General features: G+C 34.7%; 1 protein-coding gene across 1 annotated transcript in view; it reads left to right on the top strand.

The window, feature by feature from the left end:
• The window catches only part of LOC125675025 (zinc finger C3H1 domain-containing protein-like), a 119,799-nt gene extending 93,162 nt beyond the window's left edge, over positions 1 to 26,637 (top strand). Inside the window, exons 39-49 of the mRNA XM_048912482.2 lie at positions 4,193 to 4,269; positions 8,862 to 9,020; positions 12,466 to 12,620; positions 18,181 to 18,331; positions 18,697 to 18,803; positions 19,136 to 19,379; positions 20,309 to 20,752; positions 21,740 to 21,910; positions 22,427 to 22,858; positions 23,631 to 23,809; positions 24,855 to 26,637. Coding sequence (XP_048768439.2) covers positions 4,193 to 4,269; positions 8,862 to 9,020; positions 12,466 to 12,620; positions 18,181 to 18,331; positions 18,697 to 18,803; positions 19,136 to 19,379; positions 20,309 to 20,752; positions 21,740 to 21,910; positions 22,427 to 22,858; positions 23,631 to 23,809; positions 24,855 to 24,908 — 2,173 coding nt within the window. The 3' untranslated portion in view covers positions 24,909 to 26,637. The remainder of the gene's footprint in view (positions 1 to 4,192; positions 4,270 to 8,861; positions 9,021 to 12,465; positions 12,621 to 18,180; positions 18,332 to 18,696; positions 18,804 to 19,135; positions 19,380 to 20,308; positions 20,753 to 21,739; positions 21,911 to 22,426; positions 22,859 to 23,630; positions 23,810 to 24,854) is intronic.
• The last annotated feature ends 973 nt before the right edge of the window (positions 26,638 to 27,610 follow it).

Genomic DNA, 27,610 nt, shown 5'->3' with positions numbered 1-27,610 from the left:
CTCGGTAGTCTAGTACCTCTTAGTCTGTCATTATCAGGGAAGGCTCCCAGAGAGAGAAACACTGTCCCCCTCGATGTGCTAATTAGGAAATTGAATGATGGCCAAGAAGAGGTGCTCACTGCAGACAAAGAGATGACATGCCTGGTCTCCCAAATGTTTACAAACTGGACTCAATATTGTTAGATGACAAGCACCTGATATCGCAGATCTTTATCACTTTTCTTTTACAAATTGCTGTCAGATTTTACAGACCAGGCGACGAGGGCTTGATGTTGTTTTATATATATTTTCTAAATCTCTGCACCATCTTTTTTTGGAGGGGGGATTAGAGGGATTAGGAAAACAATGTAAATAAAAACTTTGGGGAGCTTAAATATCAAAATACCAAAGTATATCAAGTACATAAACACTATGTTAATCTGCTCCGCCTCTCCTTAATTTTACAGTGGAAAGACTCTATTGCTCTGAAATGTAGAAATTATTAATATGCGGTAACAGAAGTTGACAATTTCAGTATCATGCCAGACTTTCAAGGTTTTATATAATTTGCCTTTCGTACATTTCCACGATGGGTTGACAAGACGTTACGATTTTACTGTCATCTCAGATGTCTCTTACACATCCACAAAAACGTGAAGTTAAGTAAACATCAATTGTTACAAACTGTTTCTTTTAAATCCTGTGTGGACTTGGATGAACTGAGATGCCTATAAGAGTTTCTGTATTTTGCTCTGTAAATGACTGTTTTGATAAGTTAAAGGTTTACACGGTGGCATGGTACAGAGACAAGACAAAATATGAAAACAAAACATCAGAGGTAATATAATAAATCTACAAACTCGCTCTCAAATTAAATTGTATGCCCGTGTCCAGTCGACTGAAATCTTTTTGACTCAAAAAGTTTTTCACATCCCGTTATCAAGAATTTTTTTTCTTCTTTTTTCCAGTTTTATCCAGAATTTCTTAGGTAATGGACCAGTGTGACATAGTTCACTCAATTTCATTCAAACAAGTTGTCCTCGCTATTTAAAATCTATTTTTACTGGTAAACCGCAACATCGTCATGACAATGATATAAAAACAGATTTGGGGTATGTACATCTTACTGAACCAACCTAAACTTTTAATGAAAAGTTTGAAGGGGGCAAAGATCTTCTTTAAAGGAGGCTTCATGTCTGTAGTGGGTTGAAACATATTTTATTGATACCATACAAAGAACCTGCAATACAGGAATGGATTTATACCAACTGTCGTTTTGTGAGAACTCAGACTAACAGATAGTCCTTTGTCACTAAGGTCTCACATCTCTCCAGCTTTTGAAATGGATTATACATGTACATAATCACTATTTATTTTTTCAGATATATCAAATTTTGAAGAAAACAGTTTTCATTGAAACATGTATAAATTTTGATTTCAAACAGGAGATCTCGTACTGTAACGGCTCAATCGGATTGTAAACTGTTACTCAAACATAGCACATCGAATTTGAAAATGGAAAATTAAAGGTCAAGAGTCACATCTTTTTAGTTTTGGTGGACATGCCCCTTAAAAGTGCACAGTGTCTGTAAGCTGATGATATACCTGATGATACGTGTCCCTGTTAAAGTTTAAAACCTCGACACATTTAATCACGATACATGTTAAAATAAACAAGTATCCCTCCTAATGCATCATGTATATGTATATTTTAAGTTTTTATGTGTTTTTTTTAAAAACAGAAAGAATTCTGTTGAACGCAATTCCTGCCGAGAATTTCTTTGGGTTGACTGCCTTTAAATAGTTAATGAATAATGAAATATTTCACACCCTTGTGTTTTGATACAAGCTCTTTTATCTAAAATGTAAATTAAAGGCAGATTGCCTTTGGGATAAAAAAAAAAATGACATTTTTAAAGTGAAGAAGTCATACTTTTCTACATTCTTAAACATTGTCATACATTTTTCTTGCAATGCATTTGGTTTCAGGGAATCTAAACAGGCTTAGAGGTTTTGTGACATTTCAATGTATTTAAACTCTTTAAAGAGAACTTTTTCCCCCCTGATATGTTGCGGTTTGTCGATGTTTTCTTTGCAATGTTAGATGTGTGATTCTCCGATATTATAAGCTATATTGCCCGCTAGGGTTTATTCATTGTGTCACACATATTTTAATTTCCTTTAAGAATTGACCATTTGGCGGTGAGCGCAAGATGGCCCCTGTAATGCAAACTGATGCATGATACCTTCTCATTAGCCAATTTTACCTGAGAGGTATATTTCTGGTCCATAGGTTATGTAGATAAATTTGTTTAAAAGGAAAATAAGAGAGGGTTAAACTCGCCAGGTGGTCCAACTGGTGAAAGTGTTTCCACTTGAAATTTCCATGTGATATTGCTAATAAATTTAAAACACAGTAGGTATAAGCTTGTGATAACTGTTGCTGAAGCTTAACCTATCAGACGAGTAACAGAATTCACTGCGAACATCGGAAATGGAAAGTACAAATATTTAATTTGTATAGATATTCGAATTGAAATGAATGTTCAAATTGATATATGAATTGAAATGAAAGTTCAAATTAATGTATATGAATTGAAAAGTTCAAAAAAAAAATTTATGCCCCCGAGATCGAAGATCGGGGGGCATATTGTTTTGCATGTCATTGAGGAATTATTTTATAAATGTAAAAATGTAGAGGACTGTTTTACAGGAGTGGAGCTTGGTGCAGATAATCTCCTGAGGGTATTTACTTGTATGAATTGTTATGTAAGAAAGTAAAATTAATAAGCACCAAGATCAGGGTTACCTACAAGTAGAATAGCTGTTGATCCTAATCTCAAGCTCCCTCTAGTTGTACCAGGTGTTCCCGTCAACCATGGCCAGGAACCAGACAAAAGACCACTAGATCACTATGGTATTAGCAAGTTTAGAGAGGGCTTAGGTCAGGGGGATTTAGATCTCATTATTAGGGACTAATTGACAAATCTCGTAATAGAACTATGTATGTTGACTTGTTCTAGAAGAATAAGCATGTGGAATGTAAAAATGTCGCAAAGTTAAAAGAAAAAGATGTTGATTGGTCTCTATGACGGTGTTGGGTGTGAGAAATTACACTGTTGAAATGAAGAATTTTTACGAATGTTTGATTTCTTTTTTTACATTCAAAGTTGAAACTGTAATTGGACAATTATTGGCTCATAACGCCATATTCAATTGGGTGGAATAAATGTAGAAATTGAAATAAATTGTAAAGTCACAAAACCTGCATACAGCTATTATGGAAATTAGCCTAATCTCCCGCACACTGATAGCCGTATATATCTTTCTTCAACATTTCACAACTAATTGTAATGTAGTATTGTGTAAATTCAATAACTGGGATATCTAAATTGCCATGACAGGTCTATCTAGAAATTCTTTTTGGCATCATTTGATCTATTTGACTTGGAAGAAATTTTTGGTGGAGTAGTGAAAGAATCTTGCTTCAATACACTTCATGGTTCAAAGTTTGATCTATAATTCTTATGCAATCAGGTATTATTGTGAAGTTTTGAACTGTCAGGAATGTTGTGGTAATGTACCCTGACGCTGGGGTAGATGAAAGGCCCCCATTGCCTGATTGGATAATATTTTGGCGATTACTCTCGGAGATCATGAATTCTGATCGCTTCACCGAGATACGTGTAATTTATATATTGTGAATTTTGTTTATTAGTTCCTGCAATTTCTCTCTGACAATGTTCTCAAACTTGCACAAAGCCAAGTAGCTGGAAGCATGATGTATGCTTGCTATAAGCATATGAATTATCAAATATTTTTCCCTCATTGACTCAGATGAACTTATTAATATCGTTGATAAAGAATCATATTTATTTATCATCCAAGATTGAAGATCAGGGTACATTATCTTTGGTCTGTCTTTGTCACAAAGCCTTATGACTGACAAAGTTCAAGGTCATTCATCAAGGTCAAATAAGTCACAACTGTAAATGGCCATACTTAGGGCATAGTGTTTCACAGACACATCTTTTTCATTTACCAGTTTGTTTTTGTAGGAGAGAGGTGGTTCTGAGTCCTTAAAATAGGGACCTTCTTCTACCTCTGTTCGTGGTTATTTTCCCATTATGAGATCACCGGGTTTGTTCCTTAAATTGCAGTGACATGTACAGATTATAATATTAATGGAAATTTAACAATTTATATTTTGTAGAGCCACTGTGATATCAGAGCATCCAGATATCTGGTTTAAAGATGACGGAAACTTGACCTATAAAGTTTGTGAAGATGGTAAGTTTTACTGAAAGCTGCCCTAATAGATTAAAGCAATTAAAATAATGTGGAATCCATGAAATTTAAGAAAATTGAGCCCCCTACAAAATATGATGATTTCACAGCAGATATTGCACCCAAGATTAGTAAAGACCGCAGACTAAGTCAGAGTCTGTTATATAGTGATAGCAATCCACAATGAAATATTTTCTTTAAATATTATATCTGTAGAGGGCTGTTGAATTGAAAATTCTGAGTTACAGTTTTCATTTAAACTTTATTTATTTTAAAGAAACAAAAACATGATTAAGTGCATATCATTGGAATTGTTGAGATTGTAAAACAAGTACTTCTGCACTTAAATTGTTTCCTCTCTCATGATCATGTGTGACTGTTTTACAGTTATTAATCATGTGTGACTGTTTTACAGTTATTAATCATGTGTGACTGTTTTACAGTTATTAATCATGTGTGACTGTTTTACAGTTATTAATCATGTGTGACTGTTTTACAGTCATTAATCATGTGTGACTGTTTTACAGTTATTAATCATGTGTGACTGTTTTACAGTTATTAATCATGTGTGACTGTTTTACAGTTATTAATCATGTGTGACTGTTTTACAGTTATTAATCATGTGTGACTGTTTTACAGTTATTAATCATGTGTGACTGTTTTACAGTTATTAATCATGTGTGACTGTTTTACAGTTATTAATCATGTGTGACTGTTTTACAGTTATTAATCATGTGTGACTGTTTTACAGTTATTAATCATGTGTGACTGTTTTACAGTTATTAATCATGTGTGACTGTTTTACAGTTATTAATCATGTGTGACTGTTTTACAGTTATTAATCATGTGTGACTGTTTTACAGTCATTAATCATGTGTGACTGTTTTACAGTCATTAATCATGTGTGACTGTTTTACAGTTATTAATCATGTGTGACTGTTTTACAGTTATTAATCATGTGTGACTGTTTTACAGTTATTAATCATGTGTGACTGTTTTACAGTTATTAATCATGTGTGACTGTTTTACAGTCATTAATCATGTGTGACTGTTTTACAGTCATTAATCATGTGTGACTGTTTTACAGTTATTAATCATGTGTGACTGTTTTACAGTTATTAATCATGTGTGACTGTTTTACAGTTATTAATCATGTGTGACTGTTTTACAGTTATTAATCATGTGTGACTGTTTTACAGTTATTAATCATGTGTGACTGTTTTACAGTTATTAATCATGTGTGACTGTTTTACAGTTATTAATCATGTGTGACCGTTTTACAGTTATTAACCATGTGTGACTGTTTTACAGTTATTAATCATGTGTGACTGTTTTACAGTTATTAATCATGTGTGACTGTTTTACAGTTATTAATCATGTGTGACTGTTTTACAGTTATTAATCATGTGTGACTGTTTTACAGTTATTAATCATGTGTGACTGTTTTACAGTTATTAATCATGTGTGACTGTTTTACAGTTATTAATCATGTGTGACTGTTTTACAGTTATTAACCATGTGTGACTGTTTTACAGTTATTAACCATGTGTGACTGTTTTACAGTTATTAATCATGTGTGACTGTTTTACAGTCATTAATCATGTGTGACTGTTTTACAGTCATTAATCATGTGTGACTGTTTTACAGTTATTAAGCACCTTACAGGTGAAATTTTTTACTTAAACAACACTTGCTACAAACAAACTTTTTTTCAAAAAATGAAAAGTACATTTATGCTTTTTATTAAAGTGAAATGCATACAATATGGAATGTAATTTATTCTTATGATTTCTCAATTTTAAAAGTCCAAAACATTGAGGATTTTTAAATGGAGCTATATTGGAAAGGGTAATTTATTTCCACTTTTGATCATCAATTAAATTTTTTTTTTTTACAAATTCCTTATTTTTTTATAGGAATTTTATTTTTGTACTTATTATAACCAAACTAAGCCAAAAAATATACCAAGTCAAGCATCCGTGTTTTTGTTAGTATTGGGCATTCTAAAATCTAAATCTGTTTTGTGATTCTGGTGTCTTTGGCTTTCATATTCAGGATTTTGAAACTCGCAATAGCTGTGTGGTAAAGAATCGAACTGATCATGATATAAAGTCAACAACCTTTTCTGTAAACATTTAGATGTAACTGGTAGATAGGGGCGTTTATTGTATCATCATGTTCTTACAATATAAAGCTTTTTTTAAGAGCAGTACGGAATCAGGAAGACCCATTGATTAGATGTGTGGCAACTACTTGTCAAGGTCATTTAAAACTTCATAGATATTTATGATAAAGTGATCTCTTGAACTGACATCAAAAATCAAGATCTGTGAGGAGTCTTCAGTTTAAAAAAGTATTAGACACCTGTTTGTATGAAAGAGGTTTTAGTTGTTAAGTCTTGCAAAGAACTTGTTTTCTTGGATAGGAATGTTTGAATTGAACATCACAAGACAGTTGGAGGAACGAAAGGGTTGTTCATTGTTCTTTTTTAAAAAAGGAGTTTATGTATGAATGTAAAATGGAAAAAAGAAGAATTTAAAAAAAGAAAGAAGTATAAATGATAATGTTTTGTAGTTTTCTTGGGCTAGAAATTCACTGTTTTACACTCATTTGTTTGAAGTTAAAAGTTATTTAACGTCAGTTACACCAGATGGTATTGTGCCAGTCTACGAAATACTTGAATAAAAACACATAAAAATGATAAATGAGAGTAATAATTAAAGCAATATCAAGATTTGAGGTTGAGGCTGTCCCAAGTTTATCTCAGTCAGTGTTAGCCTGGGTTAACGTAAATCAGGGATTCAGAAGATTGGGTTGTGAGAAATCACAACTGCTTGCTGATAAAATGTCACTACTTTGCTTCTGTTTAATTTTTACCTTTGATTAGCTAAAAATAGGAGATACGATGCTAAAAGGCAAATAGAATTATAAAGGAATCAATAGAGATGTTGTACATACTTAGAGGTCTCCGGGGAGCGTGGTGAATTATAAAGAAATCGACAGAGATGTGGTGCGTACTTAGTGGTCTCCGAGAAGCTTGATGGTATTGCACACTTCTGCATATTCAAGTTTTAAATGCAGATTGTTGACTTTTTCCTTCATTAGAATAAAAATCATCAATCAACATGGGCATTTTTGTGCGGTGTCAGCAATTAACAGAGAAGACATTCTCCATATAAATTGGTTTTATATCCCAGTGGATGGGGTTTTGTCTTTTGATAAAGTCAAAAGTTTTTCTTCATGCATTAATAAATTTCATGGGTCTCGTTGTTACATTTTTCCGTTGGTTTTTTAACAGTAGAATTTTGAGATGGCATTTTGCCTGTTTTTACTATGTCAAATGTGTTTATTAACACACTGTATTTTATTTTCAGGCTGTACAATTATATGCAAGTTTTTCACATCAGTAAACTTTATCAAAAAAGGGTAACACATCATAATGAAATTTCAGCCACGCCAGACAGCCTGCTAAATTGCAATAAGATTCATAGGGGTGTATCACCAACACTTCATATTTTTTTCAGCAGATAGTTAATAAATTTTAAATTTCTTTTTAGTTATTACATCATCCTTTTTTGTTTGGCATGTAAATTTTAGGTCATATAATTTTGTGTACGAAAAACTGAACGTTAGGTATGCCATGGTATGGTGAGAGCAAACAAATTTTTAAATGAATTTAATCGGAAGTTTACAAATTTAGATTGTGGTAGAATTTCCAATTTATCACGGACATATTGTGAATGGCCATGGCAATGAACTTTACTTAGGGAACAGTTAGTTCATAAAACAAATCTCCTCCCTAAAAGACGATATTGTCTGTCCCGAGATATTAGTCCTCATATCCCGTCAGCAAAGACGTGAAGTCTACACAGCATAGGAAGACAACCCTCTACTTCCACCCTGTCACGAAAACCTGTAATTATGTCTCCGGAAAAATGCTTTAACTGTAGACTTAGGAGTCACTGTTATGTTTAAATTAATGGTCCTTTTTTAATTACACTTATAAAGTCATGATGTTTGAAGGGGGGACAAGTTCATAACAGTCTGTGTATTTATCAGGTGACCTTGATAGCTGGGTGTCATATGTATAAAACAGGCCATTCAAAAGATTTACTCGTCCTGATAAATTTTTAAACGGACAATTAGCCTGTGTTGTATCAGAGGACTCTCTTTCATGTAGGGGCTGACAGTCTTCATAAACATAAATCCTACTGTTTTATAGATTTATGATTTTTCTACACGTAGTCAGTATTTTGGGACAGTAAGAGATGGTACTTTTCTGCCCTTTGTATGGTACATGTATTCTCTCTCTCTCTTGTTGAAAAATGAAAGGCATATTTTCAAAAATCAAATAAATTTTGTAGAATTTCTTTGTCATACACCAGTATATGTGAGTGCGTGTGTCTGTGTGTGCGTGCGTGCGCGCGTGTGTGTGTATGAATTGAAACTATAATGTATATCTGAAAGAAAGCACTGATAGCCACTTAAATTCTGATAAGTAGAATTTATTGATTGTCCATATACTTTAAATGGAAGAAGATTGTTTTATTTAGATGATCCAGTTGTGGTTGATCTATGATGCGTTGCTATTTCAGTTCCCATACAAGCACCACTTGGGGATGCCACAGCTCAGGGTGGGACGGGGAAGGAACCCACCCCTCAGTGCTGTGCCTGTGGAGAAGCCAGGTACAAGATGCATTTCCAGGGCCTCTGGTCTAGACAGACCCACCCCAAGGGATTTCCCATTGATGAAGGTAAGACCTTGACAGATCTCTCCAAAGGCATTCTCAATCGATAAATGCAAACTAAGTCAGACCCTATTACGGGATTTCCAATTCATGGTAAGATGGTGATTGACCCAGATAAAGGGATTCCTTATTGATAAAGGGTAAAACTTTGAAGGACCCATATTGGGAGATTCCCTATTGATGAAAGTAAGACTGAAAGACCCAGATTGAGGGATTTCCCATTGATAAAAGTAAGACTGTGACAGACACAGATTGAGGGATTTCCCATTGATAAAAGTAAGACTGTGACAGACACAGATTGAGGGATTTCCCATTGATAAAAGTAAGACTGTGACAGACACAGATTGAGGGATTTCTCATTGATAAAAGTAAGACTGTGACAGACACAGATTGAGGGATTTCCCATTGATAAAAGTAAGACTGTGACAGACACAGATTGAGGGATTTCCCATTGATAAAAGTAAGACTGTGACAGACACAGATTGAGGGATTTCTCATTGATAAAAGTAAGACTGTGACAGACACAGATTGAGGGATTTCCCATTGATAAAAGTAAGACTGTGACAGACACAGATTGAGGGATTTCTCATTGATAAAAGTAAGACTGTGACACAGATTGAGGGATTCCCCCATTGATAAAATTAAGACTGTGACAGACCCAGATTGAGGAATTCCCCATTGGTGAAAGTAAGACTGTGACAGACCTAGATTGAGGAATTCCCCATTGGTGAAAGTAAGACTGTGACCGACTTAAATTAAGGGATCCCCATTGATGAATGTAAAACTGTGACCAACCCAAATTGAGGGATTTCTATTGATGAATGCAAAACTTAGTCAGATTCAGACAGAGAATTTCCCATTAATGAAGATACCAGTAAGATATTGACAAGTAATGATAGATAAACTTTTCTTCTTTTCATTAGTTTTGGAATTCCAAATTTGCATGCAAGTAAACTTTCTGACAACTGTTTGATTTACCCACTTAGTAGGCGACATTTAGTAATTATGAACAAAGTCAACAGCATCATTGTAAAACTATTAAGATCATGTCATAAAAACACAACAAAAACCAGTACAGCCTTGATGCATTTAGCCTAACAGGTGTCTCGTCTAATTACCATTTTCGCTGCACAAACATTTGCTTCATTACCATTGATGCCACATATGAAATCTCATTCTTTTTTTCCGTACTAAATGCCTTTCTGCATACTTATCAGATCGTTTAATAATGTACAATATGCTAATATTGGTAAATAAAAAAGGTTTGTTTAAGCTTTATGCATAAAAAAGAAGGAATGATTAATTTACTGCACTTAAATATTGGGATGGTTCTTTTTAAAAAGATCAAAATAAATTTAGTTATCTTGTCATCAAGCCTTTCGAATATTTTTAAACACAGATAATTTATCAAAATTTCTTACACTTATTTTTCCAGAAAGAAAATATTTTCTTATAATCAAGGTGCTATTTATAAATCTGAATATACAATTTTCCTGTGATTTAATAGTGACATTAGAAATCTAAAATGTTTAATGGTTCTATTCTGTTTCATCCACCGAGTGTTTTGCTTAGAGCGGAAAAGTTAATGAATTATCCACATGAAGTCGCTGGGAAATCTTAAATCGCAGTAATCTGCACTGTGTCCCACCTTAGTCTATGGTTTGTGGTGTCTCTGTAAATTGCTTTCAATAACGCAGTGTCCACTGACTAAATGAAACGCTGCAGCAATATAAAAAGATGTTGACAGATGACAAATTTGGGTTTTTGACTTCTAGGGATAAAGAAATGTTTTGGGGGGAGTCATTTATCATACCTTTTGACAAGGTGATAAGAATTTAATGCACTTCATGGGGTCGAGAGATCCCAAAAGTATTGATTCCAAATGGAGGCTTGCAGACTGAGTTCTGCTTAGAGGTCCCCAGTTTGTTTTGCTCCCCATGTTTTTCCTATTTAGAGGGGTTAATCTCCTTATAGATAAAATAACACACAAAGTGATATAAGTAATATTTCCTCCATTGTGCTCATTGAGAAATTCATGAAAAGATCGCTTTCTGACTAGGAGAGAGATGTTTGTCCGAATCCATCAGGGAGTGAAATGATACGAGATTTAATTTACCCATTGAAGTCATTTTCCTTCCACATTTAGATGTTCTAACACTTGAGGCAGGCTAACAACCAAATTATTTAATATTTAACTGAGTTCGCAGATAACTGTGAATTTTATAAAACAATTTTTTAATGTCAGTGTTTTTCAACAGAACACAGTTAATAGATACAGATTTTCTGATAAATTAAACATCGATATTCTTTAAAGTGTAAATTGTACAAAAGGAATTTGAGGAGCAACTGTTCGTACACTTTTTAGATACAATTAAACTGGGGTTATCGGTTTGTAAAACAGGTGACCGTGGTTTACGTCAGGTTTTTTTTTAATGTTCTTTTTTTTTTAATTCGCTGTATTGGCAATTGAAGGGGGGAAAAAAAATCACCTATGGAGAAATGATTATTATAAAAAATGATTACATGCATATTACCCAAGTATGAGGTATATTTCTTACTAGGTTATCAGTTATTGAATTATATTTCAAAAGGTTATCGCCAGTCTTTTCTTCAGTGGAATCCGATCGAAAAGACAAGGAACAGGATCTTTACAACTCCCAGAATTTTTATGAGTTTCATCCCGTCTTATCTTGTTGTACATTGTAAAAAATCAGGGCCTGACACATAAATATACTAAATAGGTTATTGATGGAAAGGAATTTACATAGGATTATAGACGAGCCAGTTTTAAGGGCTTCTGTATTTTTCACTTACTATTGTATTCATGGGAAAATTCAAGAAAAGAGTTTTTTCCAATTGCGATGTAAACTTGACTGAGAGTTTTGAGTTTGTTGTACAATTTTTACTAGCAGTGAAAATTTTAAGATCCTCGGAGAAACAGGTGTACTGTAGAAGAGAGTGGGGGTTATATGTGATACTTCTACAATATTTACACCCACTTACTAACTGAAACTCATGGTATCAAATAAACTTTCACCTTTTGAAATGGACTAATCACTGCCTGTGAATACACTTGATGTAAATAGTACTTCACAGGTTTATTATCAAAATGCAATTAAAGTTATTAAAATGTAAATATAAGAAATGTCTTTCAGTTTTTGAAAGTGTATGAGATGACATACCTTAAAGCCTCCTGACACCGGCGTATATTTCATGGAGCGTTAATTTGATCCATTCACTATGACGATGTGAAGAGGCTCAAAGTACATGTATATCATTTCATATTGTGTACTTTCAGAGACTGAACAGCATTTCTTAATTAACCCAGTGTTGTTTTTTTTATAATAAAGCAGGTTGACATATACACATACACACACAAAGAGATTAACGTTAATGTTGCTTACAATGAAACTTACAATAATATGTGGTTTTCTGAAATTTTGATTTTCAGTACAAAAAGTGCAGCTCCATTGGTCCAGCATTGTTGGGGCGTCGCACACCCAGGACTACGTGGTGTGGGATTATGGGAGATATGCCTCACGGGGAGTCAAAGAGGTCTGCGAATATGGCTTCTCCAACAACCTTGAGACTGAGTTCAAGAGGAATGTAAGTGGCTTCAAGGAAAATTTTACTTGTTAGAAATTTATGGAATGTCAAATATGAAAAATTTAAAATGAATGTGGGCAAAATCACAGTATTTGTACGTGTTTAAAGTTTCTAATAATAAATATGTCTGAATCTTTCATAAATTCGTGGGCCCAAACATCTAAAGCTAAGAAATAACATTATCATAAGGAATAAAAGAAGACATTATACCACATATCAGAAATCAGCATTTAAGGATATTTTTAGGTGTTTACGGAATGTACTTTTTAAAAACCTGGGAGGAATTTGGAGGAATTATATTGTGGTGTTATTTTTAAAGATGTGTAAGCAATGTTTGTGTTGGTTTCCACTAAGGATGACTTCCTTGAACCCCTGTAGATCGTGGGTGTATCAGATTTATCTGCATTTTGCATCTCGCATATGCTGTGAATTTCTTTTAGGCATGAAAGCATTGCTGAAATCAAAATGGATATAATTGGCCAATAAAAACCTATGTCTCTGTTGCTAATACCCAAAACAGCATGGAGAAGTGTTCAGAGCAGTTAGCTGCTTCAGTAGACAGGATATTAAATCCCTGAGGTGTTTGTGAGTATTTTCGTGTTGCTCCGGTTATTGCTTGTGATGGGGGTACGACTACGGATAGGATTAATGAAAGTTACGGCACCAGTCTGGCGAGGTGTCAATCAATGTACTGTTACTTCTAACAACAATTTATTTCATCTCACACCCCATAAAAGCCTAAAAGCATTGCATCTGCAGGAAATTAAGACATTTTATTTATATCTACAGGTATGAATCCGTAATAAATCTGTAATTTCTCCCGCCCCATTACTTGTCCCACACTCTATTACTAGAGTGACTTTATGAACTTTTTAAAGCATGATGAAGCATATTTGTTTGGCGACAAATTGAGCATTTGTTATGAGTGCTTCAATTGGTAAAAATTTTGTTTAAATTATATACATTTACAATCACGCAGACACTGGGACTTGCAATCTTTACATATCTCGAATTCATTGAATTTCAAACAAATGATCAAAAACAAATTTGTAAAGTTTGGACAATTTTTGTTGGCTTATGAAAGAATCTTTTAAAAGCCGGTCCTTTCATAAAAGGGGCTGGCCATTCACACAGCCCATACATCTATCACAATATTTCATAATAGAATGAGAGAAATTGCACTGCCATTGCGATACACTGATTTATAATGGAGACAGTTGTGTTAAGGTTGTCAGACCTTAATCCCAGGCCGCAAGTCCTAATCCCAGGAACTAAGACAGGGGGTCAAAATGAGGTCTCTGAGCTAATTTCTTTCAGCTTATTCTCCCCACACCACTCCTTGTCTCTTTACAGACTTCTGAAATACAAGGTTATTGTTTGGTCATTTTCATTCTTATTCTAGAACCTTGTCTGATTTTTTTCACATACGGAAATTTGCATATTGTATTGGTTAAATAACCACCTTATTTGAATTGACTCTCAATAGCTGATGTAAAACTTATTTTTTGGGTGGGAAAGATTAAAAAGTCACAAAGAGTATCCTTGTGGGGACAGATGTCATTTTGGTTGGTTGAGGTCACATGACTGAATATATTTTGCACAAAGACTCAGAAAGGATAACTATAGTTAGAAACTATCCAGATCGAGATGACATACCTCTTGCAGACCCCCCCCCCCCCCCCCCCCACACACACACACCCACACCCACCCCTCAGGTATTGAATACATGTCCTGATCCCAGTAGTAAAGCTATTAACTGAATTGATTTTAAATCATCCAGCCTTCTCTCTGTCATGTCTAGATGCACCTCAGAACCCAATTAATTACTGTACGTTAAGGAAATATGTGGTGAATGAAGAAAATTTGCTAGTTGTGAAAGCTCCAAAATTTCTGTTGTGCAAACAACTTCATAAAATGAATATCTACCACAATATAGAACACCAGCAGCAGATTAAGCTACTAGATTTCCCAACAGGGGACAATTCTTTCTGGACTTGAGCATATGAACAAACTAACAAGTCAACAAAGTGGGATAAAAATGTAATAATTAACCAAGATGTTATATCAACTATGTCTTCAAGTATGCATCATTCAACTTGAGACTGGACTTGAAAATGACTTATTCAGACAAATCACCTTTAAGACACCATCAGTATTTCAGTTATTTATCATACAATTGTGTAAAGATCTCAAATTTTACTCCATATTGTCATCCAAATTGGGGCTGTTGAACAGAATAACTTCAGCGTTGTCATCTTCTGCCAGGGTTGACTGAGAGCATCAGTTTTTGGGGGGAATGTTAACACAAGTAACTCTATTTTTCCCTGCAGTTTAGAACATCATTCTTGTTTAGAGGGGAGCATGTCTGACAGAAACATTTGTCGTTAAGTTTAAAACATAAATAATTTAGGAGAAGAATTTACAGAATTTTGTACAACAGGGGCAACAATAATGCTGTACTTTTCCGGATAGAACAAGATTCTTTGATACTTATATTTAACTACAATCCTCATTGAAGAGAACGAGTACGGAACTATGTGAAGAGAAGTTCAAACAGAGTTCTAAACGAAGTGATTAATTTATAAAATCTAATTTATTTATCAGGCCAATAACTGTTTCGTGATTTCTCATTTAGCATTATAAGCTCTCTCCGATTTCTGCCGTCTAGACTTTTTGATATATTTTCACATCAGAACACAATATACCAATTTACTTCATGTTGCACAAAAATGAAGTAATGATCTATTTTGTTATCAAATAATTGCTTTTTTACCAGCTTCATGTAAAGATGAAAGCAGATAGCGCTAGAGTTATGACAAATGTGTTAAGTTCTCATTGGAGCGTGAAACCATAGATATTATAATGGTCTTCCGAGTCAGCTAGGCATGGTCCTGTTATAGAAGTCTTCAAAGAATGTTTCTGGTTTAATAATTGGCAGTAGAATATAGTTCAATAGGCTTCGAGTTCGCTGCGATATACATGTAGAATTATTTATATTTCTGTATATGTGTACTTTTAGAGTTAACCAATTGACTTATTCATGCATTTGTTTAAAGCAAAAAACACTGCAAAAATTGTCCGTGATATGTTTTGTGCTTTAAAAAGAAAAATTGTGTAATTTTGTGTAAAAATCTTTATCGCAGATAAAATTAAACCGGGAATAAGTACATAAAAAATTGGAATATGCATGTAGCTTGTAAGCGATCTAGTGTGCTGGTTCATTCGACAGCTTTACTGGCCCAGTCACCCGTCTCTGCAAGATATCACTTTCTCTCCTGATCATGTGTCTGTTTCAGACGGAATGGTATCCTAAAGGAACAATGGCAAACAAAAAGATATCAAAACGTGTTTAGAATTTCAGGGCAATTTTTTTTTAAAGAATAGGGGCTACTTCTTGCATGGCTCTTGCATAAAGTTTCCTTATTTAACAAATATGATAAAACATCATTTTCTCTTGAATGGGACCCTAATGGACTGCAAAGGGTTTTGACAACAAAATAAAACAAAACCTTGCATATTATGAATACTTTTAAGGCTATTTCTGACTTGTAAACATCAAATTAATTTGTTAATGAATATGAAGACTCCTCATTCACATTAATCAGTCAGACATTAACGAGGGAATTCAAAGGGTTCAGTTGAAGAGGGAGGAATGAATTATTCATAGATTTCTTTTGAGTTCATGTAAGAAAGAGATTAAGTCATCCAACACCTTAAAACTGTTCAGGTTTTCTAATAGTGAAGGAAGCAAGAAAACTGAGCAGAGAGATGGGCATTGATAATTCTGTCGGAGAGCCTTTCAATTTTCAAGGTCATTTGAGAACCACTAGGTAATGATTGCCACTTATATCAAAGTTTTTTTTATATTCTTGAACACAAAGATTTCTAGTGCACATGAATGTCTGGGTGAATTTAGAAGACTCATAAATGAGAGTATATGATTAGAACTAGGAGAGGCTTTTTTCTTTCTGTCGAGAGTTCTGTGGTAAAAGTTCATTTGGAGAAAATGGATGAAAACTGCCGTGAGAAGTGTGGAAATTAGTCAGTGTCACTTGAATCTGACTATTAAGAACCTGACAGGGAGATTTCTTCAGGTGATAATTTTTTTTTTTGTGAGAATAATTCAAGCAGATAGATATATGTTTCCTGAATTCTGCTTGATTTAACAAGTTCTCCCTCTTTAAATAAACTGATGTACATGCAGCCATTGATAGAAATGCTATAAAAATGCCATGTTATGCAACCCGGTGATAATTATTGCAGTGATAGCAGAATGTGCATTTGTTAATGAAGATGAATGCTACTCTTGGGCTGTTCTTAATTAAGTAGTCAAACGCTGTAAACAATTAAAGGAGTTTGTTCTGTATTAAATGATTCCCTCTATTCAAAGTGTCTTCATTGTTCACTGAATTTGAAAAACAGCGAAAATGAAATTACAGTGAAAAATTAAACATAGATACAGTAAATAATTTTTAATTAATTTCGCTAATCATGTTTAAGAAATTTAATAAAATACAATTTCTCACTTTCAGTTAAAAAAAATTGAAAAATTGATAAAGGGGGTGTTAAAAATGGGGGGGGGGGGGTGGGGGGGTGTTTAAAAAGTCTGATAACATGTGACTTTCTTTTTGTGTCTCTTAATGTGAAGGACCCCCAAAGCATGTAACAGCCTTGATAATATTCTTCACTGAATGGCTTGGATTTTGATGAAGTGCTTCAAGTTGATGAATGGAACGATACATTAATTCTACACAAATCTCTGGTCATTAATCTGGCTGCTATGGTGTGCCTGGAATTCAAGTCGTCCAACGTGTGTGACATTTATCGGAATTATGCCTGATGTTTATTGGCAGTCCATCATATTTATTTGATTATTTTTCATAAAACATTCTATTTATTAATGCTCTCTTAGATATAAGAAATCCATCAGTACAGATGTGTCGATTTATGGCCGAGGAATAAAAAAATATATATATAAAACTAGCAATCATTTATATTCTCCTGTGTAAAAAAAAAAAATGACACAGTTCGTTGCAACAAAGCATTCGTCTTGAGTTTCAGAAGATTTTTAAATATTGACAGGTTAGAAATAGGTGTATTCAATTGGGTGTGGTACTGGGTGATAGATGAGAATGTGACTTCGCGACCTATAGACCATGGATCAAGGATAAGCTCACATAATTTAAATTCATGCACGAAATTAACACACTGATTGAAAAACACCTTAGAGTACTTGAAATGTACATGTACTTTATTATGTATATGTATGCAATTATGTAATAAGTTTTATGTTTACAGAGTATAAATTGCCTTTACTTTCTTTTTTTCTTTACTGTATATTGCTTTGCATGAATGAAATTCAGCACTTGCTCTGTCAAAAAGTCCGAGCCATAAATGGTTTGGATTGGATTCAAAGAATGAATATCTGATGATTATGTTCAGATTATCATATGTCTCTAAATGTTGCATAAAACCAACACTGTCTTTTCACCAACTGCAACATTAGATGCAAGAGACAAGTTTAGGAATGAAATGATCCTAAAGCATCTTTATTTTTCAGAGTAAGAATATCAAAACTGTGCTGAAGACTCCTCCGTTGTGGGGGGAGGAGAACCTACTGGGGACCATGACTGCCAAGTTCCAGGTGGACACCAGCAAGCACCTGTTTTCCTTGCTGACCATGATTGGACCCAGTCCTGACTGGTGTATAGGTGGGTGCGGGGTGTAAGAATGTGCCCTATACTTAAAGACGAAAGAATGTGTCCTATACTTAAAGACGAGTCTTGCTTAACTATATATCCGGTGTCCAGGAAAATTTTGTGACATTTTATTTTCGCAAGATCGGCATTGTTGATTAATACGTCTGAAGTAAACCTCACAGTTAATTCAAGTTGTAGTGAAATACACAGGCGTTATTTCAAGGCTTGAAATTCTGTTACCTCGTTAATTGAAGATATTACAGGAAGAGTAAATTAGCTGATGGGTAAACCAGATCTATCCTGTTTACAGACTGGTACAGGTGTGATTGTATATTTATAGGTGTGAGTAAGTTACAGGTGTGATTGTATATTTGTAGGTGTCAGTAAGGTGGATCTCTGTATGCAGAATTGTTCATGGGCGGACTCCATGACCATCGACCTTTACCCCTGGGATGCTGGCACGGACAGCGGAATCAGCTACTTTGTAAGACTGTTGTGTCATGAGTCATTAAGTTTTGAGTTGTTCAGTTTGAGTCGTTAAGAATTATGGGTTATAAGAAGTATGTATTGTAGGCACTGGTGAGTTAAAGTTCGTGATAAGTTCAGTTTTTATACAAGAATTGTGAGTTATAAGAATTTATTTTATAGGTACTGGTGAATTAAAGTTTGTAAAAAAAATTATTACTCATACAACTTAAAAGTCGTAGTTTATAACAGCCATACATTTGAGTTGGAGTAAATTTCTTGTCATTCTGATCCAAGAGGGATAACTCTTACTAGAAGAATTTTAAACTTATAATTGAATTTTCTCTGTAGGACAGTAACATAGAAACAGACCCTCCGGAGAAAATCCATCATATCACCAACAGGAAACCGAACCATGCAGGTTCTCCGTTCTTCTCCAAACACCCGATAAAACCCATGGCTCGCCTGACCTTGACAAAAACCAAGGACATCTGTACAAAGGATGGCTCAAAGGTCGACCCGAACGACAAAACAATGAGTACGCTGGAGCTGATTAAACTGATGAAGAAGAAGATGATGATGAAGAAAAAGATAGGTAAGGGTTGTCATCGTGTGTGCTCCGCCGTGTGGAAATTGCTGTGAGATTTTCAATAGATTTCCTCCTCTTTATGTGTGAATTTTGTGCGAGCAGTAGGAAGTAGTCGATCTAGTCTTTTCTTCTCGTAAATGTTAAAGAAATATAATTGAGCTTGCAATCTTATTTGTGTAAGGATGATTGTTTGTTGCATTGAAGAAGAAATATCACAAGAAAAAATAATTCACGGAAAGTTTTTGAACAAGCATGGAAAAAAAAGCATCTCTAGTGGCCTTGATAGAAAACGGACTTGTCTTAGGTTATCTGTCTCTCGTAGTGTAAAGAGTCTAGTGGTCTCTCTACTTCTCAATGCTGTTCTATACTTCTCTATGCTGTACTCTGCTTAATGCTTCCACTGACCTGCTTCCTCCATTGCTGTCATTTTCATTTTAACAGCTGATAAGTACCTACAGAGCAGTAAGTACATCGTGTTTCACTGTTGTGATGTAGAACACATAGGGCAGTGTACTCCGTGTTTTTTGTGTATATACGTTGTCTAATACTGCGCGTCTTGCAGACCTACACGCATTTTAGCGAGAGAAAAAAAAGCAAAACACTGACATCAGTGTACAATCTCTTGTTGCATGAGGCGCATGTCACATATGCTTTAGCAGTTGTCAGAGTTATACATGCAGAGGGAAACTTGTTTTTCAAAAACACCTCCAAAAAGAAGTAGTCTGTCAAAACATATATCTGTTTCACGTTTTTGTCTTTCAGCTGTAGATTTTTGTTGGGATTATTTTTAGTTTTAACGGTACATAGTACATGTTGATGTCCTAACTCTGACGTACTAATGTATTGAATGACAATGACGACATTCTAATTTTTGCATGGGGCTGATCGCGGTTTTCGTCATTTAGACTGGCTAACCCTAACTACCTTAATTTCAGAAAAAGAAAAATGTGCGACGACTGAATGGACCAATTGGTCCACCTGCAGTAACTCGTGCGGGAATGGAAAGCAAGAACGTCGACGGCTTCTGAAAAATCCCCAGATTCAGCGTGAAGTGTGTGGCATTGACCTTGAGGAGTCAAGGTCATGTCAAGGGGAATGTGTAGACTTCGGTTCAGGGAGTAAAGTCAAGCAATTACCCGATGATTTTGTAGTCAAGATTGCCACCTCCGTGCGAGACCCCAGTGACCTTTGTGCAATCACTCACTGGAGTGACTGGTCTCCCTGCAGTCAGACTTGTGGGGTGGGGATCCGAGAGAGGTGGAGAAATTTCCTTCAGAAGAGTAATACGACCAGCAAGTGTGGCATCCGTCTGATGGAGAAAGATATATGTCGGGCCGATATAGACTGTCGTCTGGCCCACCAAAACAAAGACTACACAGGTATTTTAAGATGCACTGCACCATCCCAATGACCTTTCCCTTGTATTAAAACCTAAAAAAAATTCCATTGTTTTTTAATGAGTGTGTCTTTTTCTGTTGTTGATGATGTGACTAAAAGACAAATTTTACCTGTCCGGGACTAGTCCTCCCAATCTCCTCTAACAAAGTGGCACTGCACGCAGTTGTGGTTTTTATAATGATTCGCTGACATAACTTCACCGCTTCACAAGTGTGACCCACTAGTGTGCTGATAGTCTCTGCACCCTGTTACAACAGCTTTCACCCTTCTCTATATTGTTGTACTGTATAGTTATACTCCCCCGAGTTTGAGTCGTTTGTTGTTTTAAGTCCTATATGAGAGTCTTACTGGTAGGGATTTCACCAGTTGTAGGTGAAGTGCCACATTTTGACCTATGCATGGGACTCAGAGTCATAGTAATGGGGGTTCTTTATCATCCAAACGCTTAAAGTGATACAGGACATCAATTCTTTAGGTCTCATCGTAGAGATCTGTGGCTTTCACACCTAATGCTGGGTGCTTGAAGAAGTCCTGTTTTAAATATCTTAGTAGCTGCTAGGGATCGGACCAGAAACCTCTCATTTGCGGAGCAAACTTCCCTGACCACTAGCAAAGTATAAAGTATTTGAATCATTTCCCTTTTACGTAAATGATGAATAATTTTTTTGGGAGAATAAAAAGAAATAGTATAGTAGAACACACTATTTCAACATTTCACAGAAAACAATTTACCCTTTCCCCATAGATACCAGTGAAATATACACTGTCGTTAATGGAGATACGTACAACAAAGACCTAATTGCATGGTGTTAAAATTTGGTGTCAGATATTAATAAATAACAAACGAAGTATATTTAGTCATAATATGTGTATTTCAGTGTGGAGAAACAATATTGATACTAAATATCTTGTAGCAGATTTAGATATTTTCAGCATGAAAAAGGTTGATGGGTGAATTTTTCTTGCAGCCATCTGTCGTATGGAACCCAGTATAGGGCCGTGTAGGGGAAATTTCCCTCGCTGGTATTATAACACCACCCACAAAACTTGCATGGTTTTCTCCTATGGTGGTTGCCGTGGTAACGATAACAAATTTGAGAATGAGGCTGATTGCAACAAGTATTGCACAGATCACATGGGTACTGATTCTTTACCTCTCAGTTAAAAAACACTGTAGCAAAAATACGCAACTAATAAGTGAAAGTGAAATATATGAAAGAGAACAATGTTGTTGCCATTGTAAATGTGAACAGTTCTGTAAACGTAGATATTTTACCAGCAGGCTTAATGCTTAGTGCTAGCTTCAGCAAGCTAAGATACTGTGTAGTCCTTTCTGCTAAAAATGACATGTTATTGTGATCTTAACTTGTAAGATAATATTGTATTGTTATTTTAACTTGTAACCATTAATGCACTACTGTAAATCGGGTTAAAAATGTTTTTGGTTTTTGATCTGAACTGCTGTAAAATATTTGCGTTTACAGGCAAATTGTAAATCACGCATGATATTCTTGAGATGATATTTGATCATTTTAAAAAAGAATTAATTTTTAATTTAATAGATATTTTCAATTTCTCATAAGATTTTCTAAAGTCAAACTAAAATGAGTGGTTGCTTTAAAAAAATTTCTTACATGCAGTTTTTTGTTATTTAGCAATGCTGAACTCCAGGAATGAGGTCATGACCCCAATGGAAGGAGACATCAAAGTCACAACAATCAAAACCAAGAAGATAAAAAAGAACAGGAAACCCAAGGGAGGAAAAGGCTCGAAATCGAAGGGAGGAAAAGGCTCGAAACGCAGGAAAAACAAGCGAAGGAAAAATAAGAGGAAGCACAGAAATGGCAAGAAAAAGGGGAAAGGAAAATCGTTAAAACCGAGACCCCCTATTCAACCGCATGACCCCAGTCTGGGGCCCGCTATTGACTGTATGGTGTCTGCTTGGTCGAATTGGAGCCAGTGTAGTGTCACTTGTGGGCGTGGAGTGATGACTAAAACAAGGACTATTAAAGTGCCAGCGCAAAACGGAGGACGAAGATGTCCCAGGAAGCTGGTCAAGACCAGGAAGTGTAAATTATCAAAATGTCGTGAGTACATTTAGTTTTGTTGTAGTCATTCTTTAATAAAGGGAGTAAGGTTTTACATGAAAGATAATTATGCTGACCATTTAGAGTTATTACGTGTGAAAATTCAGTTTATGCACAGTAAATTTTAACTTCTTACACAGTCACATCACAAGACAATCACTTTTTTAATGTTTATTCTAAGCTGCCATGCAGTTTTATGAATAAACATTTGTCTTTTTTCTTTTTCTTTTGTCTTTGCCTCATATAATGTAGGTTCAAAGTTCAAATGTCTCTCATAGTCATTTTAGAAAGGTCAAGGTCACTCAGAACATAAAAGTAGCTTATTTCAACAGGGTTTTTTTATATAAAGTTCCCATCTCTTTAACCTTTCATCACAAACTGAAAACAAATATTTCTTGGGACAGGAGACTTTTAAACCAAGGTTATTTTGGAAAGGTCAAGGTCACTCAGAAAATGTACCTTGTGTGAGGAAAATGTTCCTTATTTCAACATAATTTAGTAGGTATTGATCATATATCATACAAATGACTTTCAGACAAAGGTTCATTTTGTAAAGGTCAACATCACTCAATATTGCAACAGCTATTGATCATTGTGGGAGTCATTCCTCATATGAAGTAGTTCATTCATTAGATGCAGTTTGGGGAGCCATCGCTAGTGTTCCAAACTTTCATGTCTATAAATGAAGTGGCTATGGCTATGTTGAGGGTTGTGGCTCACGGTCCTTTTGTCTTTAAGTAATCTTATCTACTTTCTGACATTCTTATTTCAGCCATTGATTGCCAGATGGGAAATTGGGGGGCATGGACGCCGTGTTCCCAGACGTGTGGTGACAATGCTGTCCAGAAGAGGCGTCGCGACATTGTCAAACGGCCAAAGAGGGGAGGTCAAATCTGTCCGGCACGAAGGGCCAAGAGGATGTGTGTACTGCCAAAGTGTCCGGACATGGACGTATGTATATCAAGGACTGTAATTATTTCTCCCCTCTTTTAGGGGGAGACATATTGTTTTTGTACTTTCTGTCCATCTGTCCGTCCGTCTGTCTGTTACAAAATTTTGTGAATGCTTCTCTTCCTATATGGCTTATTGGATAGATTTGAAACTTTGTAAAATGCTTCATTGCCATTTGTAGATGTGCATATTGTCGGGAGAGGAGGATCCAATTATTTTCCTAAGAGTTATAATGGATCCAAGAGAGTTAGAGGGTGTAAAATAGCTTGTGAAACTTTTCCTGTGTGGCTTATCAGAGTTCATAATAGCTATGTTTCTGCTCATGCTTTCTCCTCCATACCATTCAGTACATAAGGGGAGGAGTTTCATTTGGAGCACTTCCACTTTGGGGAGATTCGCTATGTGGGGTGCTCTTGGGTGATTAATTTCTCGTACAGTTAGTGATTAAATTCTCATTTAGCATTTAAAGGAAATTTTGATTTACCAAAGTTCAGTATTTATTTCATATAATGTGACTAAAAATATCTTCAGAAAGATTCACATTTCTTATTGGACACCAAAGGTTTGCTTTGTGTAAAGCGACATAAAATTGTGTTCTGTTTAGTTAGCGACAGTAAAGCTTTATCAGAAATTAGTTTTGTACGCCTATCTTAGCATGATAAAAGAAAAAATAGATAAATAAACTTTGAAATCTTTTTATTAATGCAAAATAATGTTCTTTATTTTGAAATCAAATTAACAACCTGATCAATGTGAAGGAGAACGTGTCAAAATGACGCTATGATCTTGCTGGTAAACATTTCCGGTTACTGTAAAATCTTAACCATATGGTTGGACCTTCAATATCCAGATTTCGAACTCTCGAAGTTTTATCAAAGTCCCCTGAACTTTGAGTTATTGAGAGTCACCTGTATTTCATAAACTTTCTATAAACCTACATACATGTACTTAGTTGACTTAATGAAGTGTTTATTTACATAGGGCTGTTTAATAAATGAACTACTGCTCCAAAAGTTTTGATGAAAACTTTTGTTTTTATTTGTAGATGGAGCGTATGATGCAGGATGCAGTTTTAAAAATCCCAGGGTTCCTGCCTTGACAGCTCAGTATCTGCCAATAGCATTTCTGTACACATATCATATGACAGTCATCCACTTAAATGTGACAAAACATGTGATTGGTGCACTTTTTTAACACCTCATCATATGACCACACTCGGTCTAGAAGGATCATGTGACTTACCGATGCCTGTGTATACAAATCCATATGACAATGACTTTTGTCCTCCAATATACCTCATTCTGAAGATGTTATTTACATGAACTAGGAATGGACTGCTCTTAATCATGCTATCCAAATTGCATGTTGATTGAATAACAAAGTGAACAGTCCTTTCCATTATAGAAAAAAATCGATGGCAGTACTTGTGGATAGAATGGTGTGTAGAAAGCTCCTTACTTATCAAATAGAACTTGTGGGCGGGACGCTTCTGACTGTGGGCTGGACACTTCTGACCGTGGTCCAGACTTAACAGTTGTGAAGTTAGTCCAAGTTTTACGGAAGTCAACTGGTCTGGTATTGTTCTGAGTACCTTGTGATTGACATTGATATTATAACTTTTGTACATAGTGTATCTACTGTAAGAGTGACTTCATCTGATGCCATACAAGGATGAAATTTTTAATGGGTAAAATTGTGAACAGCTTCGTTTCTTTTCTTATTTTTAAGAATTCAAAAACTGAGTTGAAAAGAGAAAAAAAAAAACCCACAAATCTACTCAAGAAATATGTATGCTGTACAATTTTGATTTTTAATGTGATTGATGTGACGATCACAGTGAAAATTTCATCATGGTTGTAATGTTGTATAAATTTAGTATTTATTTCCATTTTTCCATTGCATAATATCAGGGTATTGGTTGTTGAGAGTGTGTGTGTCGTTTTGAGTAAGTATTGTTGTACAGCTGTTACGGAATGTCCATTGTGTACAGTTTATATGGTTTTCATAAATCACACCAGGGGTGGTATCAGTGGTGCAGTTTGCCACCGCCTCTGTCATGAATATTCAAAACAACGTTGTGAATATTCATGAAGTTTTCAGATGTAAATATTGTGACATTTTCTACAACATTTGCTAGCATCATGGCAGCAATTTTTGTGTTTACTTGTTCTTAAACTATTATGTTAAGATGAATGCACATGTAGTCCTCCATTCAAGCTTTATTGCAGTTGAGAAAAAAAGTCAATTCAAGGGACATAACCCTGTCAAAAAAAATCCAAGATGCAGTAATTTTTGAACACATAAAATTATGCAACTGAGTTTGGTGGCAGGGATAGTGATTGTTTCTCACCTCAGGTTATTTCGACTGTTTGAATTGTCAATTTTAAAAGAAAATGCCTTGTATCATTATGTGGAGTTCCTGTTATAATTAAAATCAATGGTCAGTGCCCTTGTTTATGTACATTGTACATGTATATACTGTTATAACTTGTTCTTTCTCATGTTACGTTTTTTCACTAATGTCAGTTATGTGTCACATTCATAAATCTCTCATACTCTTGTACCAAATCTACTGACAAATTTTAAACAATTAATAAGTTTTGTTAAATTTTGAATCTCACAATTTTAACCAGTTATAAAATCTGTCATTTTGAATGTCTTTAGAATGTCCGTTGTAATTTTTGGCCTGTACTGAATGTGCCTTTGTATTTATTTATGCCTGTATTGTTAAGGGTCTGGTTGTGGACCTTGTATCCAATATTTCTATACTCTTTTCAAACAACAAGTACTCCTGTACTCATGAGGTTTTGAATAAAAATTAAACACTGGTTGGTTCTATTTTCCTGAACTCTTCAAGCCATATTTTACAGTGATGAATTGCAGTGTTTAGAGCAAGATTAAAAATTTGTATGTGCAGTGGAATAATCCAAATTGATTGGTGGATTTTAAAATGTTCTTTGGACAAAAAGAATATTCTGACAACAATTTTGATCTTCATCAGACTTGATAAAAATGTTCTGTTCATCTGTTTTAGATGATTTATACAAAAATATACACGAGCATAAAAACTTCTGGCTGCAAGACCATAAACTGAGAATAGACTTCATGGAGGCGGGGTTGAGTCCTGACACCCCCCTCCCTCTGGATTTGGACTTGGTCAAAATTTGGATTAGTTATATCTTTGGATTTATCTAGCTTAAAAACACTGCTGGTTTATAAGAAAAATATAATGTAAACATATACTGAAAATTTTATTTGTTGATATAAATTATTTTTAATGTTTGTTTGATTGGAAATTTTTACATTCTCTGTAATTATAATCTCAGTTTATGGTCTTAAAGGGACTGGTTCACGATTTTTGATAAAAATATTTTTCATTTTTGTTGTTAAACATTAAAAATATAACTCATTTAATGTTGACAGCCAAAATTTTGACCTGATGAATACAAGAATAAAAGCAATATTTTAGCCTTAAATCTATGTTATGTAAACAAAGACTCGAGTCTTTTTATGTAAACAAACAAACAAATGAAATGTTGATTTTGTAATGTAAAGCATCTTAATTTTGCATAGTCACAAATTTTAACTTTTAGATGACACATTTCACCCCCAAAATGCTTGAAATGTGAAAGATATAATAAACTTAGATCAATATCCATTTCTTTTGAAAATGTAAACAAAAACATACCCCAATCTTTGTTTACAAAACAAATAATTATAACTTTCTAAAATGAGCTTCTGTGATAATGTATAACCATGATTTCTATGTGAAATCTTTTAAACACATTAGACAGTAGATTT

This window comes from Ostrea edulis, chromosome 3 (genome assembly GCF_947568905.1).
Source record: "Ostrea edulis chromosome 3, xbOstEdul1.1, whole genome shotgun sequence".
Lineage (NCBI taxonomy): Eukaryota > Metazoa > Mollusca > Bivalvia > Ostreida > Ostreidae > Ostrea > Ostrea edulis.
The sequence above is the reverse complement of the archived record's forward strand: the minus strand, read 5'-3'. Positions and strand labels throughout refer to the sequence as shown.